The sequence below is a fragment of the Pavona decussata genome, unplaced genomic scaffold (genome assembly GCF_977016875.1).
Source record: "Pavona decussata unplaced genomic scaffold, jaPavDecu1.1 SCAFFOLD_313, whole genome shotgun sequence".
Lineage (NCBI taxonomy): Eukaryota > Metazoa > Cnidaria > Anthozoa > Scleractinia > Agariciidae > Pavona > Pavona decussata.
In genome coordinates this window covers 1,106,998-1,122,500 of record NW_028145705.1, presented here as the reverse complement: position 1 = coordinate 1,122,500, position 15,503 = coordinate 1,106,998, and the positions used below count along the sequence as shown (strand labels likewise).

The 15,503-nt window shown below is 38.2% G+C and overlaps 1 protein-coding gene and 1 long non-coding RNA gene across 2 annotated transcripts; both read right to left on the bottom strand.

The window, feature by feature from the left end:
* Positions 1 to 3,969: 3,969 nt before the first annotated feature.
* On the bottom strand, positions 3,970 to 4,674 carry LOC146454190 (uncharacterized). The gene has a single exon (XM_085095802.1). The coding sequence runs from the start codon at positions 4,672 to 4,674 to the stop codon at positions 3,970 to 3,972; it is 705 nt and encodes a 234-aa protein (XP_084951928.1).
* Positions 4,675 to 13,708: 9,034 nt separating this feature from the next.
* On the bottom strand, positions 13,709 to 15,021 carry LOC146454189 (uncharacterized). Its single transcript, XR_014859317.1, has 3 exons — positions 14,852 to 15,021; positions 14,733 to 14,780; positions 13,709 to 13,934 (listed from the first exon to the last, which is right to left on the bottom strand). It is a non-coding gene; the product is annotated as an uncharacterized LOC146454189 (long non-coding RNA).
* Positions 15,022 to 15,503: the final 482 nt, after the last annotated feature.

Below are 15,503 nucleotides of genomic sequence, written 5' to 3'. Positions count from 1 at the left end.
ACTGAAATAGGTTTTTGGGTTCAAAAGGATACCTTACTACCTTGTATAACAGGTAGTATATTTATTCACATGAAGCTAAGTGTAATTTAAAGTTTAATTTTGAAGCGGCAGGGGTATTTTGCAGAATGCTGAATGCCGAATTAATAGAAGTCCTTTTATGGAATGGCTGCCACCCGGGGGGGAGGGGTACTCCCCAAAAAAAATGGATAGGAGTGTGCGGACCGCTTCCCAAAACCCTTACCCTGTTTATGACCAAAATCTGCGATTTTTCCTACCCTATTGATGACCTGACCAAAAATTTGATACCCTATTTATGACCTGATAGTGTCTGTTCAACTTCAGTTCAAAAACCCCTGGAGTCCAGCGCGTGACCGCAGCGCATGACAAGCCGTTGCGGCACGTACACAGTTGCTGTAAACATCATGATGAAGAAGTAGCGTCTTCAAAAAAAAAAAAAACGAATTCAAGACTAGAGTGCAAAAATTGATACCCTATTTATTACCGAAATGGCGGCAAAATGGCTAAAATCGATACCCTATTTATGACCAAAGCGGCTGAAAAACCATACCCTTTGGCGCCGCAATACCTATATAGCCCATATAAGGGAGTACCCCCCTCCTCCGGGGGCTGCCACAACAACAACGTAAAGCTGTATAACCAGTGCTTAAGTAACCCTGAACAGTAAAGAGAAGTGCTTAGACCTAAACAACTTCATTCGTTGCTTTAAGGGGAAGTATCATGGGGTTAAATTGACCTCTTTTGTTAAAAATGGTGAAATAGGACCTTCACTTTGCTACAAAATAATTCTAGAACAATGAGAGGAGAAAAATCAACTCAATTCTTGACAGGAACGACTCATGATTTGTTCTAGCACATTTTCGAAACAAAAATACGAGAACAAAAAAAACATTAGCCTAATAACTTGAAAACTTGAAAAAGTTTTTCAAGTTTTCATCCATTGCGACCTACTCTGTCCCTGGCCAGAGGCACTAATAGACAGTCTTTTTGCACTGGGGCGATAATTTATAACAAACTTAGACAACTATTTTTTTTTTGTTTCTGTTGTCAGACAAACATTTTGGGGTTTTGAAATTACATCAAATTTTCGTGATACTTCCCCTTTAATGCTAAACTGTCATAGGTAGCATAAAATGCAACATTCGGCGTTCAGCAAAATACCCCTGCCGGTTAAGCAACAAAAAATATTATTAAGGTCTTATCACTTTTCTATACTATCTAGGGTTAAGCAATTCACCAATTTAACGCAAAGCGTGTGGCACTCCGTCCACTTCTAGTGCTGCACCTTTTCTTCGCCGGCAATGGTCAAGTTCACACTCGCTATCATCACTCTTACTCTCACTAAACATCTCCTCACTTTCACTGCACCACGTTTCGCCCACAACAACAGTGTCGTCTCCATCACTTTCATGATCATCATCGTCAGATGTGTGTTCGTTATTACCGCTTGTTTTTGAGAACAAGACATTTCACCTTTTTCAAAGCTTTTGTTCACGCATTTAAGAAAAGGATCGCTTATTAAAGGCCAGAACACTTTGTAGAATTCTATAGGAATTCCGTCATTCCCGGGAGTTTTGTTGGTTTTAAAGCTTTCGAGGATATTGTAACATTCCACAGCTGAAATTTTGCGTTCGCAGGTCAACTTTTGTTCTTCAGTTAATTGAGGTATATTCAAATTCTCTAGAAACTTTACAATGTTCTGACGGTTTTCCGTATCACTATTTGAACTTTTGTATAGCTTTCGATAAAAACGTTTTAGTTCTTGAAGAATGTAATAGAGATCTGTCCTTACGACGCCACTGATTACCAGTTTCCTTATATGCTTTTTTACATGATTTCTTTTTGCTAAGTTTAGGAAATATTTGGTACTTTTCTCGCCGTGTTCATGCCAACGTGTTTGGGCACGGATTATTATTCCGTTGACTTTTTTATCATAAAATGATTCGAGCTTACCCTTAGCCGCATTTAGATTGTTGCCATTCGAATCATTGGGGTTTGCTTCGAAAACCTGTTTCGCTTCGGTATATTCTTTTTCAAGTTTTGATCCTCTATCGTTTTTCTCGTTTGCCTTCTTTTTGGAATATTTTATAGCATGAGCTCTTATGTTATATTTTATCCAGTCCCAAATGTTACGGTGGTCGGAAAGTTCTTTTCGGCCTTCCGTGATCCAAATTGGTACCATTTTTGTAAGGTCATCAATGTACTCATCATCCTCCAATATGGAGGTGTTCATCTTCCAGAACCCAGGACCTTTAGCCTCTTTGTCCACGTTCCCAAATTCTAAATAGATAGCAGAATGGTCAGTTCTGATGGCGGGGATTATATTTGTGGCTTTGACCCAGTCATGTAAATTGTTAGAACTGAATCAATCAATAATCAAGGCGAGCTGGGTTTGAATAAAACGTCGTGTTTAAATAATGTCGCGAGCTCGGTTAGATAAACAAACTTAACTGTTTTATCAAAGGAGCAAGGTAAAAAGACTCAGTTTTAGCTGTTAAAGTTTTAAAGGTGAGCTGTTAATTTGCCTTTCTTCAGCTCCGTGGTTGAACACTTTACATTTTCAAATTGTTTCATTTACGAGAAGACTTAGTCCAGCCAGCTTTAATAATGCAAAATAAGAACTCTTCTTCGGCAGACGCCGGACACTCAGGTACAAAGAAATACAAGTTTATAATTTGCTGAAACTGCATAGAATGATACATGTCAGCTCAGGCACGTAGGGCCAGCTGTGGTGCCGCAGTTTGAAACGTGTGGTAGAGAGATTCACCCTGAATTTATCCATAATTTTCTCCCTCGCTAAGATGTTTACACATTTCCTTCGTGGTTTTCGTTGTTTGGCGTTTTTTGAACTCTCTACCGGGTCTGTTCACTGTGCCCCTGACGAGATTGACAGACCTTCTGAGCAGACCGTAGCTTTATTTTGCTTTAGTCACTCTTTGCTGTTTCTTAATTATTTTTTTTTGGTGAGCTCACTGAAATACGTGCATAAGGTTTTAATAATTACTTAACATTAAGTAATAAGGACGAATGCTCGTTGCTTCTCACTCGTTCCGAAAAGATAAGCGTTTTAAGTTTGCATTAAAATATCAGAAAATCGATCCATATAAACACCTATGACTATAAACAAAAGAGCTGTCCAGTCGGTCGTTCAGCTGTTCATCTCGTTTCGCGGGTTCGTTCACTCGGTGTTTCGTTCGTTCGTTCGTTTTTACCGGAGAGCGCTCAGTGGACCGGTTGTTCGTTAACTCAATCATTCGGCCATCCGTTCGCACGTTTGGATGTTCGTTCGTTCGGGCTTCCGTTTGTTCGTTCGTTTGCGTTTCTGGTTTGCTCAGGTGTTCCTCCGCTTGCCCAGTTCTTTTTGTTATCCATGGGCATAAACACGTTATAAAGAATAAAACTAAACCATTTAAAAGCTGTATGAAAACATTACGAAGAAGCCCTCAATTCAAAAACAACCGTATAATCGGCATTTGGTGCTGTTCTTTCGGTCGTGCGGTCATATCTAATATCCATGTGGACAGAGAACTGAAAATTAAAACTCTAATAAGAGATACACACTAATAGCCCTTTTCAAACCAATTATAACCGTGCAATTGGCTTCTTATGCTGATCTTTCGGTTATGGGGCTGGGTTGACTTTCGGTCATGTGGTTTGTTCATTTCAGCTGATATACACGGGGTTTTTTGTCTGATTATTCGGTTAGTCTCTCAATGGCCCTATTGGTTTCGGCCGGCTTATGTTCACTCCTCTTTCCGTCTGTCTGTCCCTTCCCATATAAATCCGTATGGTTCAGTTATCTTTACTAGTGCTACTAGTGACACGGTTTTCTACAAACAAATTAACTTTTTATATGGGCTTAATCCTAAAAAGTTTAAAAGTTATATCAAAACATCAGAAGTTTTCCCTTCGTGTTTTAATATTAAGGCTGCAATGCAATAGAGAGAGACTTCATCTCTCTCCTCTGATCTGACACACAAAGACGGCATCTCGCCAGTTAATTGGATCAACATCATCCTGTTGGCAGTTTTTTAGCCATTTCTGTTGATTATGGGATGGGTGCGTGCATTTTGTGGAAATTAATTTAGTGTAAACCAGTCTGTTTGCACTTTGGCACTTTGTTAATTTGGCCACGAAGCTTTCATAATAACAATTGTTGATATAGTTGTTCTTATATGTATTCCGAAGAGATTTCAGAGTAGACAAAAGGCCATAATATTTTAGAAGGGAAATATTAAGGTTGTATTTGCGCTGCATTTCAGCTAATGACAAAAAATTGTTGGAGGCATCTTTCAAATGTTTCACTTTCGTGACGCCCCTGTCAAACCATTCTCGGTAGAAGACAGGGTAGTTATCGATTCTTACTTGCGAGTTGTGCCATAAAATTTGTTCAAGAAATTGTTTCTCGGACATTGTGTGTTCATCAATATTGACTTCTGCCCAAATTAGCAGAGTCTCTTTTATAAAGCCGTTTTTAATCTTGAGATTCTCTATGGTGTCTTTCTTGTTTAGGTTACTTGTGAGTACTACTGAACCTCCATGCCTCTCCAGCTCAAAATCAACAAAATATTTCCATTTCCCCTGATTTTCTTCATCTAGATATTTGTTAATCCATGTCGCTTTCAGGGACTTGCTAAAAGCCTGTATATCTATCATTTTGAGACCCCCATTTAGGTAATCATTTATAATTATATCTCGCTTAATTTTATCGCCTTTTCCATTCCAGAGGAATGAGTAGAATAGCTTATTTACTTCTTTGATAGCTTTCTTATTTGTATCTAAAGGAGAAAGCACGTATACGAGTTGAGAAGCTACTAGGCTCTTTAAGACTGTAACTTTTCCAATTAGGGTAAGTCTGCGGTATTTCCAGCAGCTTAAAACGTTTCGAACCTTATCCAGTTTTTCGTTGTAATTTAAGGTTGTTGTTGCTTCCGGGTCAATTGAAAACCAAACGCCTAAAGCCTTAACTTTGTAATTAGGCCATTTAAAATTTCTTCTAGAAATTGATATCCCATCGTTCCCGCTATTTACTCCAATCCAAAGGGCTTCTGTTTTTTTTTTATCATTAAGTTTTAAACCAGACACTTCATAAGATTATCCAGCATTTTAAGAGAGGCTCTTAAAGATTCCTTTGTACCATCAAGTATGAGTGTTGTATCGTCTGCATACTGACTTAATTTAATTTCTTTTCCGTTCACGAAGATACCTTTAATACTTTTGTTTTCCCGAATTGCCTTGGCTAGCACTTCAACTGACAAAACAAACAAGTAAGGTGAGAGAGGACAACCTTGCCTTACACCTCTTTGAATTTCAAAGAAATCACTCGCCCAACCGTTGTTCAAAACACAGCTTTCTGGGCGGCAGTAAAAAAGATTAAGCCACTTTAGGATGCTGCTGCCAAAACCAAAGTATTGAAAAGTTTTTCTTATGAAGGACCATTCTATCGTATCAAAAGCTTTTTCAAAATCCAAAAACAAGAGTAGTCCTGGAATATTTTTCTCTTTGGCATAGCAAATGACACTATCGATAAGGCGAATGTTTTCTCCAATAAATCTACCTTTTATAAAACCCATCTGGTCATAATTGATGAGATTAGGAAGCAAAGGTTTCAATCGATTAGCAATTGCCTTTGCCGCAATTTTGTAGTCGCAGTTCAGGAGGGTTAGAGACCTCTAGTTTTTGATAAAGAATGATTCTGCGTCTTTCTTAGGAATGAGTTTGATGATTCCTCTTCTCTGAGTTACTGAGAGTTGTCCAGTTTCATAAGCATAGTTCAGTGCTCTAGTAAGGATGGCAGATATATAATTCCAAAATACTTTGTAAAATTTAGCTGGCAAACCGTCAGTCCCAGGAGTCTTTTCTGTTCCCATACCTTTGAGTGCCTCTAGGCATTCTTTTTCGGTAAGCGCTCCTTCGCACATAGTTAGCTCAGCTTGTTCGTGGATAGCGCTTTCATCTTCACGCTCAGGAAAAAAGGCTGCATTGTTTTGGTCGTATGTCATGCTTTTGGTTGAATAGAGGTTTTTGTAGAATGATACGCATTCTGTTAATATATTTTTTTTTTTATCCGAGGTAATAAACTCACGGTCATTTATTTTAATTTGGCTAATTGTCCCTTGCTTAAAGTGTCGTTTTTCCAGATTTAAAAAAAATATCTGGTGTTTTTCTCACCTTCATTGTACCATCTGGTTTTAGATCTCAAAATTGCGCCTTTAATGCGAAATTCAATAATCTTCTCAAGCTCAAGTCTACTATCGTTCAATTGCTCCTCCAGGTGTGAAGAGAGCGCGCCTCCAGTAGTTCTGTTGTCGAGTTCCTCTTGTAATCTGGTAATTGTTTGTTCCACATATATTTCGCGTTGTTTAGCCTGATTCGTTTTATTCTTAGAGTAGCGGAGCGATTTTTTGCGCACTTTTTGCTTTATCATTTCCCAAAGGAGGGAGGGGTTGACTGATTCATCGTTTTTGTACTCGTTATGCGTTTCCTGAATCGTTGCTTTGATTTGGTTTACATAGTCCAATTCAGTGAAAAAAAAAAAGATGTATTTAATTTCCAAAAACCCGGTCTGCGTGGATTTGAATAAAGTGATAAGCGTAACATAATCATCGAATGGTCTGTTTTATAACCTGCGACGATATCTGTGGAACTCGTAATATTAACCGTGCTTTGACTTACTAAAAAGAAATCAAGTCTACATTGTATTCTTGGACCACCCTGTCTCCAGGTGAAACTACAAGTATCGGGATGTAAAATCCTCTAGACGTCAACCAAATCTAATTTATCAGAAAATGCGTGAAGGATTTTAACACTAGTTTGGTGAGTTTTGGCAAGGCCGCCTCTCTTGTCCTCATCCAGATCAAGGACAAGATTGTAATCTCCTCCTATGATAATGTCATCGCCTTTAAAGTCGGTAAGATGATCAAAGAAGTCAAGGAAGAAGCTGGGTTGTCTTCATTAGGAGCGTATATATTAGCCAAGGTTAAAAATTTTTCATTGGTTTTAATGTCGCAAATAATGAGGCGTCCTTGGGGATCAATGAAAACCTTTTCAATTTGAAAATCAAAGTTGTTATTGAAAAGTATGCATACCTCTGCTTTATTGCTCTTTTAGTTGCTAAAAATAGCTTGATAGCCCCATTCTGCAGACCATACGTGATTAGCGTATTCAGTGCAATGGACTTCTTGTAGCATATGCATTGAAAAATGTTTTATGCGGAGCCAGTTAAACATCTCTCTACGTTTTGTGTTGTCTCTTAATCCCCTGACATTTAGTGACGCTATGGTCAAAGCCATAGGTATTCTCCTGGGAAGCTTTGTAGACAAATACCTGTGTGACCTGGTGAAAAAGCTCCACAATCACTGGACAGCATGATAAGAATTATTATTTTTATTTGTGCTTGACGTTTTCTATTACAACAAACAATTAAGCTACAAAAACATAGAAACAAAACAAGACATTCACAAAAACAAATATACGCAAATAGATAAGAAACCTCTCCAGCAAGGGACATGTAAGGGGAGCTAGCACTTAAGCCTAGAATCGTGAAAAAGGTTAAAGGATAACTACGAGTTCCTTTTCCGATCGCCAAAAAAAATTATCTGTCATTTAAGTGGGTGGCAAAAGCGGTCTCATGAAAAAATACCACGGCCGTGGTTAATTAATGAGCAATATTATGAAGAAAAACAATCTCACCTATTTTGGTATCACGAGAGGCTTACCAACTGGCCAAAATTTACCTTTTATAAAGAGCTTATCAGGTTGTGATCTACTAAATGATGCTGGGATGTTGTTTTTTCTAGCTTCTTTAAATGTGTTCATTTGCTTTCTTCTTCTTGCAACTATTTCGTAGGGTAAATCTTGATACATCTTAAAGGTGCTTCCACGCAGACGAGAGCCCATAGATAATATTTCTTCACAATCCTTATATCGAAGGAACCTCGCAATAATTGGTCTGGGTTTCTGTTCGTCGCTCTTCTTTCCTAGGGGATGACCTCTCTGAATTTCAACGGTATTTGCATCTTTGTAGCCTAGTTCCATTTCGAGGAAGGTGCGAAGAACTGATTCAGTGTCCTCTTTGTCTGTGGCTTGTAGAACATGTTCAAATATTATGTTTTCCCGTCTCGAGTATGCTTCTAAATAGAGATTTTTGTCTTCTATCTCTTTAAGCTTGGCTTGTAGATCATCATTTGCCTCCTGCAAATCGGTTAAAGCATGGCTAGTTTGCTCCTGATGATCATTCAGGCTCGCTGCCGACTTTTGTTGTTGCTTTTCGGCCGCTTTGAATCTTTCTGTCAGGTTCTCAATGTCGCGGTTGGCTGTTGTTTGAGAGCATTCCAACTTCTGTATTCTTCCAGTTACTCTTTGCAGGGACGCTTAGACATCGTTCACTGTTATTTGGATGGCATCTAGCTTTTCCAACTTCCGATTTATCTCTTCCAGTGTTTTGTGAAGGCTTTCAGCCATATTCAAAGCTGTAAAGATTTCGTCGACGGCCTCGTGTTCTTCGACTTCTTCAGGGAAGTTAACGTCTCCGCTCTTTGCTTTTTTTTTTGCATCTGGTGAAGTGCTCGACTCACCTGAAGAGGAGCGCTTGCTTTTTTTTTTTTTTTTTTCTTGGATCTTTTTCAATAAATTTTCCATTAACCACCCACGAAAAAAAGGAAAAAAGTGGTGGACGGCTCAAGCACGCGTCTTACTCCGCCATTGCTCCCCAGTCTCCTCCCATTACATAACTTCCCATTGGAATTTATTTTTTCTGTCGTTATTATTCTTTTTCGAGGCGAACTTGTGTATATTTAACAATTAGATTATGAGCTCGAGATTTCTATCGCGTGATAGTTGATGAGGGCGAAGCCCGAATCAACTATCACGCATAGAAATCGAGAGCGAATAATCTAATTGTTTTAGTATAAATCTACTAGTCGTTCAAAACTAAACAAGTAAATTATCTATTTCCTCATCGCAGACACTTCGAAAACGCGAAGAAGCGGGCGCCATTTTGTTGAAAATCGCTACTCACCATCTATCACAGAATAGATAGCGAGTAGCGTAGCCAATCATAGAACGGCATTCGTAATAGAACACTAGTAGATTTATACTAAATAGTAATTAGTTTAGAAATAAACTAAACAACGATCAATTTTCATAAAGAAGCCAATAAATATTTTAGGTAAGCTATATAATAGGCCATTTTACAGTTATGTGTTTTGTGACCTGGCCTTGGATTGAAAGCGAGGCTGGGGGTGACCTTGTTTTGATACAAACCACACTGTTTTTCATATGTAAATGCAAACTAGTTAACATGAGAACAGCATGATCTACATATGAAAAGTAGTGAGGTTTGTATCAAAACAAGGCCACCCCCAGCCTCACTTCCAATCCAAGGCCAAGCCACTAAACACACAACTATAAAATGGCCTATTGTATTGATGAAAAGGAAATCACACTTCGTTTTTAACGTTCTTTGAAAAGACTTTTAGTCAAGAATACTCACACATCTAAATATTTGCCGTTATATCCTATTCTTTTAAGTATTTGTGTTTGTTCTCTGTAGATTAGAAGTATTTTGTCAACAGTGTAAGAAATTAATATCTTGCAAACCAGCAAAGATTTGTCAACAAAATCACATGGATAAGATATACTCGCCTCTTCTGAGAATAACCAGTCCTTTTATTCCACTGCTAATTTTTTCGTTTGTTTTACAACGTTAAGTGAGCGAAACGTTCCACTTCAAGAGGAAAAATCCAACGTTTCGTCAAGCCGGAGCGGATGAGTTCACTTCAAGATTCGGTTGCTGTTTATGCCACCTCTCCCGCCGGCCACGAGTCGTATTTATACTCTTTCTCCCGCTGTTGGAAAGCAAATTTGGAGTAGATTAGAAAATAAAACTCCAAGGGAAATAATGAACATGGACCAAAAAAGGGAGCTCAAAAGAATCCTGTGCAGTAAGCAGTATTTAGATTATAAAACGCAGTTAAACGGCCTGTCTACACAGCTGCAAAACAACAACTTCTTGCAAGACAGCAAACATTAACAAGCAAAGTTTTGTCAACAAAATCACATGAGTATACTCGCCTCTTCTGAGAATAACCAGTCCTTTTATTCCAGTTCCTGATTTTCCTTTCTCTTTACAACATCAAGTTAGCGAAACGTTTCACTTCAAGAGGAAAAATTCAACGATTCGTCGCGCGGGATCGGAGTAAGATGGTTTCACTTCAAAATTATGTGCAAGTCGATTTGTTTCTCCCGCCGCTAGTCGTCTTGCTTTTTCTCCCGCTGTCGGTTACATAAGTTGATTTTGTATTTTGCTGTGTTTGAAATGTCTTTGTGTATTTCTTAAAAGCAACTTCCCGTTATTTCCCGCTAGACAAACAAGGGTTGCAGCACGATCGCGGCGCAGCTTCACACAATCTGAGTTTTCCTGTGCTACTAATTGCGATTGTTTCGTCCGAAAGTCGACTCGCCCGAAAGCGAACTTGCGTCGATTCGCACTATTAAATACACCGTATTCACAAATTCCATATGGATTTCATAATAGAGACCTTTAGTTTTTCCAATAGACAAAGAGTGCGCGCGCGTGAACCAGCGTCATTTGGGCGGGAAAACGAGATAGCTGTCGTCATTTTACTACGAGTTTTTGTAAGAATCTCGTAGTGGCGAAAACGAGTCCTCGAAACGTAGGTGATCTCGTCTTTTTGGAAACACGAAAGGGCTTAACTATCATCATTCAAACCAACTGCGTCAAGTTCGTCGTTCGTAAACAGTGAAATGAAACTTTCTGTGATAGATCTGTTCTTAGTACTTCGCTAAAAACTCGAGGTCAAATCTCGTAGTCGTAGTCGTTCTCGTACTAGAATCTAAAGGTCTCTAATTAGTTCTAAGTTTTCACTTCGGGGTAAAATTTCCCGCAAACAAAGGTAAATCAATTAAATAATATTTGTTACAAATCGACATGCTAGCTATTTGTCTGGCAATCATAATCAATCATCTTGTAGGTAAATCCCTAACATCTCAGAGAAACTCGGCACCTCAACGTAAGGACCTATTTTAGTTTGTTTGTACAATTTTTACTGATTGTATCTCTGCTCGTTTTATCGTGTAGGTCTTATAGCTATTTTTTCTAATGTACGTTTTCCATTTTATTATTTTAAACATCGCGCTAATCGACGTGCGGTTCGGGCGATTTACCATCGGGCGAATCGACTATCGGGCGAAATAACCGCTGCGTACGTACGGGCGGTAGGGCGGTCGGTCGGACGGGAGTGACGTCATAACCAACCCAAAATTTCTCGCACTGATGGGTCTACCAAAATCTCTTAGCTATGGGGCTCCGCTAGCGCGCGGTGCGCAGTGGAGCTTCGCTATAAGTACCTTAATCGCTTGTTGCTTAAACCTTTATGTTTACCACAATCGAAAGAGATAGTGCTCAAGTCTTGTCCGAATCAAATCTCTAACTTTACGAAATTTCTGTTTCGCTTGTCGAGATGGTTTTTAGGCCACCACCTGGCCTTTATTGGACTCCGAGATAACACAGAAAGTGTTTTAGGCTTGAAGTTTCTCCGAAATTTTAGTCAAAAATTATTCAAACTGCACTGGGCAATTTTCTGTTACCTGCGCCTTTTCATGAAACTAAAGCTTTGAATCATTTTTTTATTGGAAAATGTCGTCAATCACATTGAAGTTCTAACAATATATTCAAGTAAAAAAAAAAAATGCCTTATACACACAAGGAACTACGGGGATAATTCTTAAGTAGCAAACAGAGAGCAGAGACAAGCACATCTTATGATCCTTTTGGTTGAACACTACCAAGACCGGCGTGGAGTTATCACTTGAAAAGAACATCATTTTCTAGAAACATATGTTTTTAACATCACTTTTATTTTTGACTCAGCATTCACCCTTAACTGACAATTTTTTTTTGACTGTGTATTGTGTCACTCAATGGCACGCTCTTACAATTACATGTATCTGAAATTGATCAGTTGATACATAAGAAAAAGCAGCCAGTTTACTTTAAGATAGTCAATTTTAATCTAACTTTAATTTAAAACTTATATGCGAGTCTTGCTAACGAGCGAGCTTGCCACCTCAAAGAGGCTTCTCGCAAAGAGTAAGGAGATTTTTGTCCTCCCAAAATGAATAACCATTGAGGTCGCATGGATCATCATTCCACTCTCCTCCTCTTTTCATGAAGACGCAATTCTCGTTGCCTTTGACGTTATTTGGTTCCCCGCTTTTCCAGTTGTCATATAGAAATGGAGTGCCATCAATCCATTCGAACACACCAGTGATATTGTTTCGCTGGAGTCCAATCCACGCGGCCCTCGTCGGAAGTACAAAGCTATATTCAATCAAGTGCCAAATAAAATTATTTTCCTCCTCGGTTTCGATTACAGCAAGGTCAGATTCCAATTCCTGCTGGCATCTCTCTCGAGATTCATCCCAAATCTTTGTTCTATCACCACCGATATCAATGTAATAGCAAGACCGTCCAAAGTCTTCCCAGCCATTTGGACAGAGACCTGACAAAGAACAATAAGAAATAATAGATAAGAAAATGCGATCGATAAAAACTAAATCATTTCCCTTAAGCCAAAATCGCTATTTCTTTTAGGCATTAGATAGGTCAGAAGGGGTCACTATCATAATGAAAATGTCGAAGGTTATGATGGTTATGTTGCTGATTATTATAATGGTGATGATGATGGTGATGATGATAATGATGATGATGATGATGATGATGATGATGATGATGATGATATTGATGATGATGATGATGATGATGATGATGATGACGTTGATCATGATTCATATCCTCCAACAACGCGTTAAGGAGTACAAAGCTTCTGCTACCAAGAAACAACTCAGAGGTGAGCATAATTTATTAGAACACCAAGGAAGGTATCAAAGAAACAAGGGTCTTTTTCTCTTGAGGCAAGGTAAATGTAATATTTTTCAATTATTAAGCTGAGGTTCGGACCAACTTGTAGCTCGATATTGGTAGTGAATCCATAGATAATATTTTCTTCGTTGAGCTCGATGGAATCATCATTTTTTGTATTCCTCAATTTGCAAATTCTGTCCAAACATTTCCACAAATGGACAAGATACAAATAAGTGGGCTAGTGTTTGTTTTTGTTCACAAGGATAGCATTTGTCTTTCTCTTTAATTTTATATCTAAATAAGGTTGCGTTAGTTGGCAGAATATGGTGCAAGACTTTGTATTGAAGGATGGCAAGTTTAATATCTTTAGTGACATTAAATAGAATATTGAAGCTTATTTGAATTTCTATGTCATCTAAGTTTGCTAGCCTCATTCTTCTTTCAGCAGTCGGAGGTTGAAACTTTTTGGTGATAAAACTCTGGGTCGCTATTTTGCAAGAACGTTTGTTTATTGATATCGTGTTGTCAGTGTCTGGGACCGGAGCCGGGGTTTCACGGGTGTCTTTCAACAATCGAATCTAATCTCGGGGAATCGCGGATTGCACAATGCGAGATATTTCAAAAGGTTGAAAGATTTACAAAAAAAAAAAAAACAAACTTGTTCCTAAACATGTCAGGAGCAAGGAATTTGTTTTTGTTCAAGATATCTTAAATTCTAGTAATCGCAGCGTTGTGCCATTCTCTGTAATATATAGACAGGCCTTCTATTTAAATAAACCTGTTATTCCAGATGATTTCCTCTAATATTTGTTCTTTAGTTTGAGGGGTACGTTGATTCAATGTCTGCTTGGTTAACAGTGTATCTTTATAGAAATCAATTGGTATATTTATGTTAAGATACTTAAGATCATAATTACATTTAAATGAAAAAGGGCCACCTACGTGTACTTCCTGCTGGTGTTGTTGCTGCCTCCATCACCAGTGGAAACGCCAGAAGAAATAACACCGCTTTCTGGATAGTCATGGTTTTCTAACAAAATTAAGAGAACGAGATTGGTCATTATTTTTTAATTAAATTAAGAAAATCATCACAAACTTTGTTCATACCATGTTTGTTAGAAGCGTTACTTCAGCTACTATCTTTATATATTTAATCTCTTTCAATTGCCTGGGTTAAACTAATTTAAGAAATAAAATTACTATAAAATCGCAGCAGTTATATATTGAAGCAAAAAGCAGCGTGATCTCGTTCACTCAGAGATTTGCGACTTGTTTAATTCTTCGTCCAGCGTTTTTTTGCTCAAAAGTACCCTAAACTAAATATTTAACATATGTGTGATGGTATTCACCACGCTGAAAATATTCCATCACATTTATTTCATATACCACACGTTCGACATTCAAATCCTAGCAGTATGCAGGATATTTGTCCCATGAAGATAGTTTAATGGCCTTAGCTCCCACGTGTCTCCTATAGCTCAGTGGTAGAGAATCCGAACTAGCAATCGGAAGGTCTTAGGTTCGACTCCTGATAGGAGCTCCCGGATTTCTTTTTTCCGAGTATACTTGTGTCACTTTCTAGAATAATACATCATTCTTCTATTGCTTAACATCTTCCAAAGGTGCGTTGCAGTAAGGACAAGCCGGGGAAACAACGCCATTTCTAATAAAGAAGTCGTGATTTAGCGTACTATTGTCACATCTAAAGCGAGAGTGGTTAATAGAATCAAAACGATTACCTACATAATATAGGGGATTACAAGATGAAACACCAAAATAAGCAAGAAGATTAAATAAGCAATAAGCAAGAAGATTGGTTTTTACTTACCCAACTGAAAAGTAACGATAAAGCCGTTTATCTGTAAACAGATCAAACCTGCGAAAGATAAAATACGGTCAATCGTCGTTGCCATTGCTTCAGTTCATAAGTTTGACTTCACAACCTACCTGGTACAAAGCTGATTATCCGAGCTTGTCACTGTATACTGTGTGTCTTTCTTCAGTGATGACAAAGGTATAAAGAAACAAGAGTGGAGAAATTGCCTGCATGTAACTTTTCCATTGGCTACTGATTGCCTCATACTATTTTGCAATTGCTTGAAAGGAACAAACTGACATGTAACCCTGCTATTGACATAAGTCCACGATTGGTTATCAACAGAGTAAATATAATACGGTTAGCCATTTCGAAGATTGACAAATGTCTTCAAGGTGCCGCCCAGTATGAGTTCAAGGTAACACTGACACGTAGCATTATTTTAATTATTCTGGAATTAAAAGAAAACAAAAACAAAAGTCTCTTCCATGGCAGTCACAATGATAGAAGGGAACAAGCTTTAATTAACTGGCTGGGAAAATCTGTCAAATGTATCTGCTGCCTTCTCAAATGAATGGTTAGTGATCGACGAAGCAAACATTTGCCGTTGAAAGTTTTGGTAATCAAAGTTTCCAAAGGAATCACTCCCTGCTGGCTAAGAACGTCTCGGGCCCAGTCTATTTGAGAGGCAATCCTCTTCGACGCCACTTCTTTGAATAATTAGATAACAGGTTTTATTTAATAAAATAAAATTAAAATTCATCTGTAGGTCAGCTGAAATTG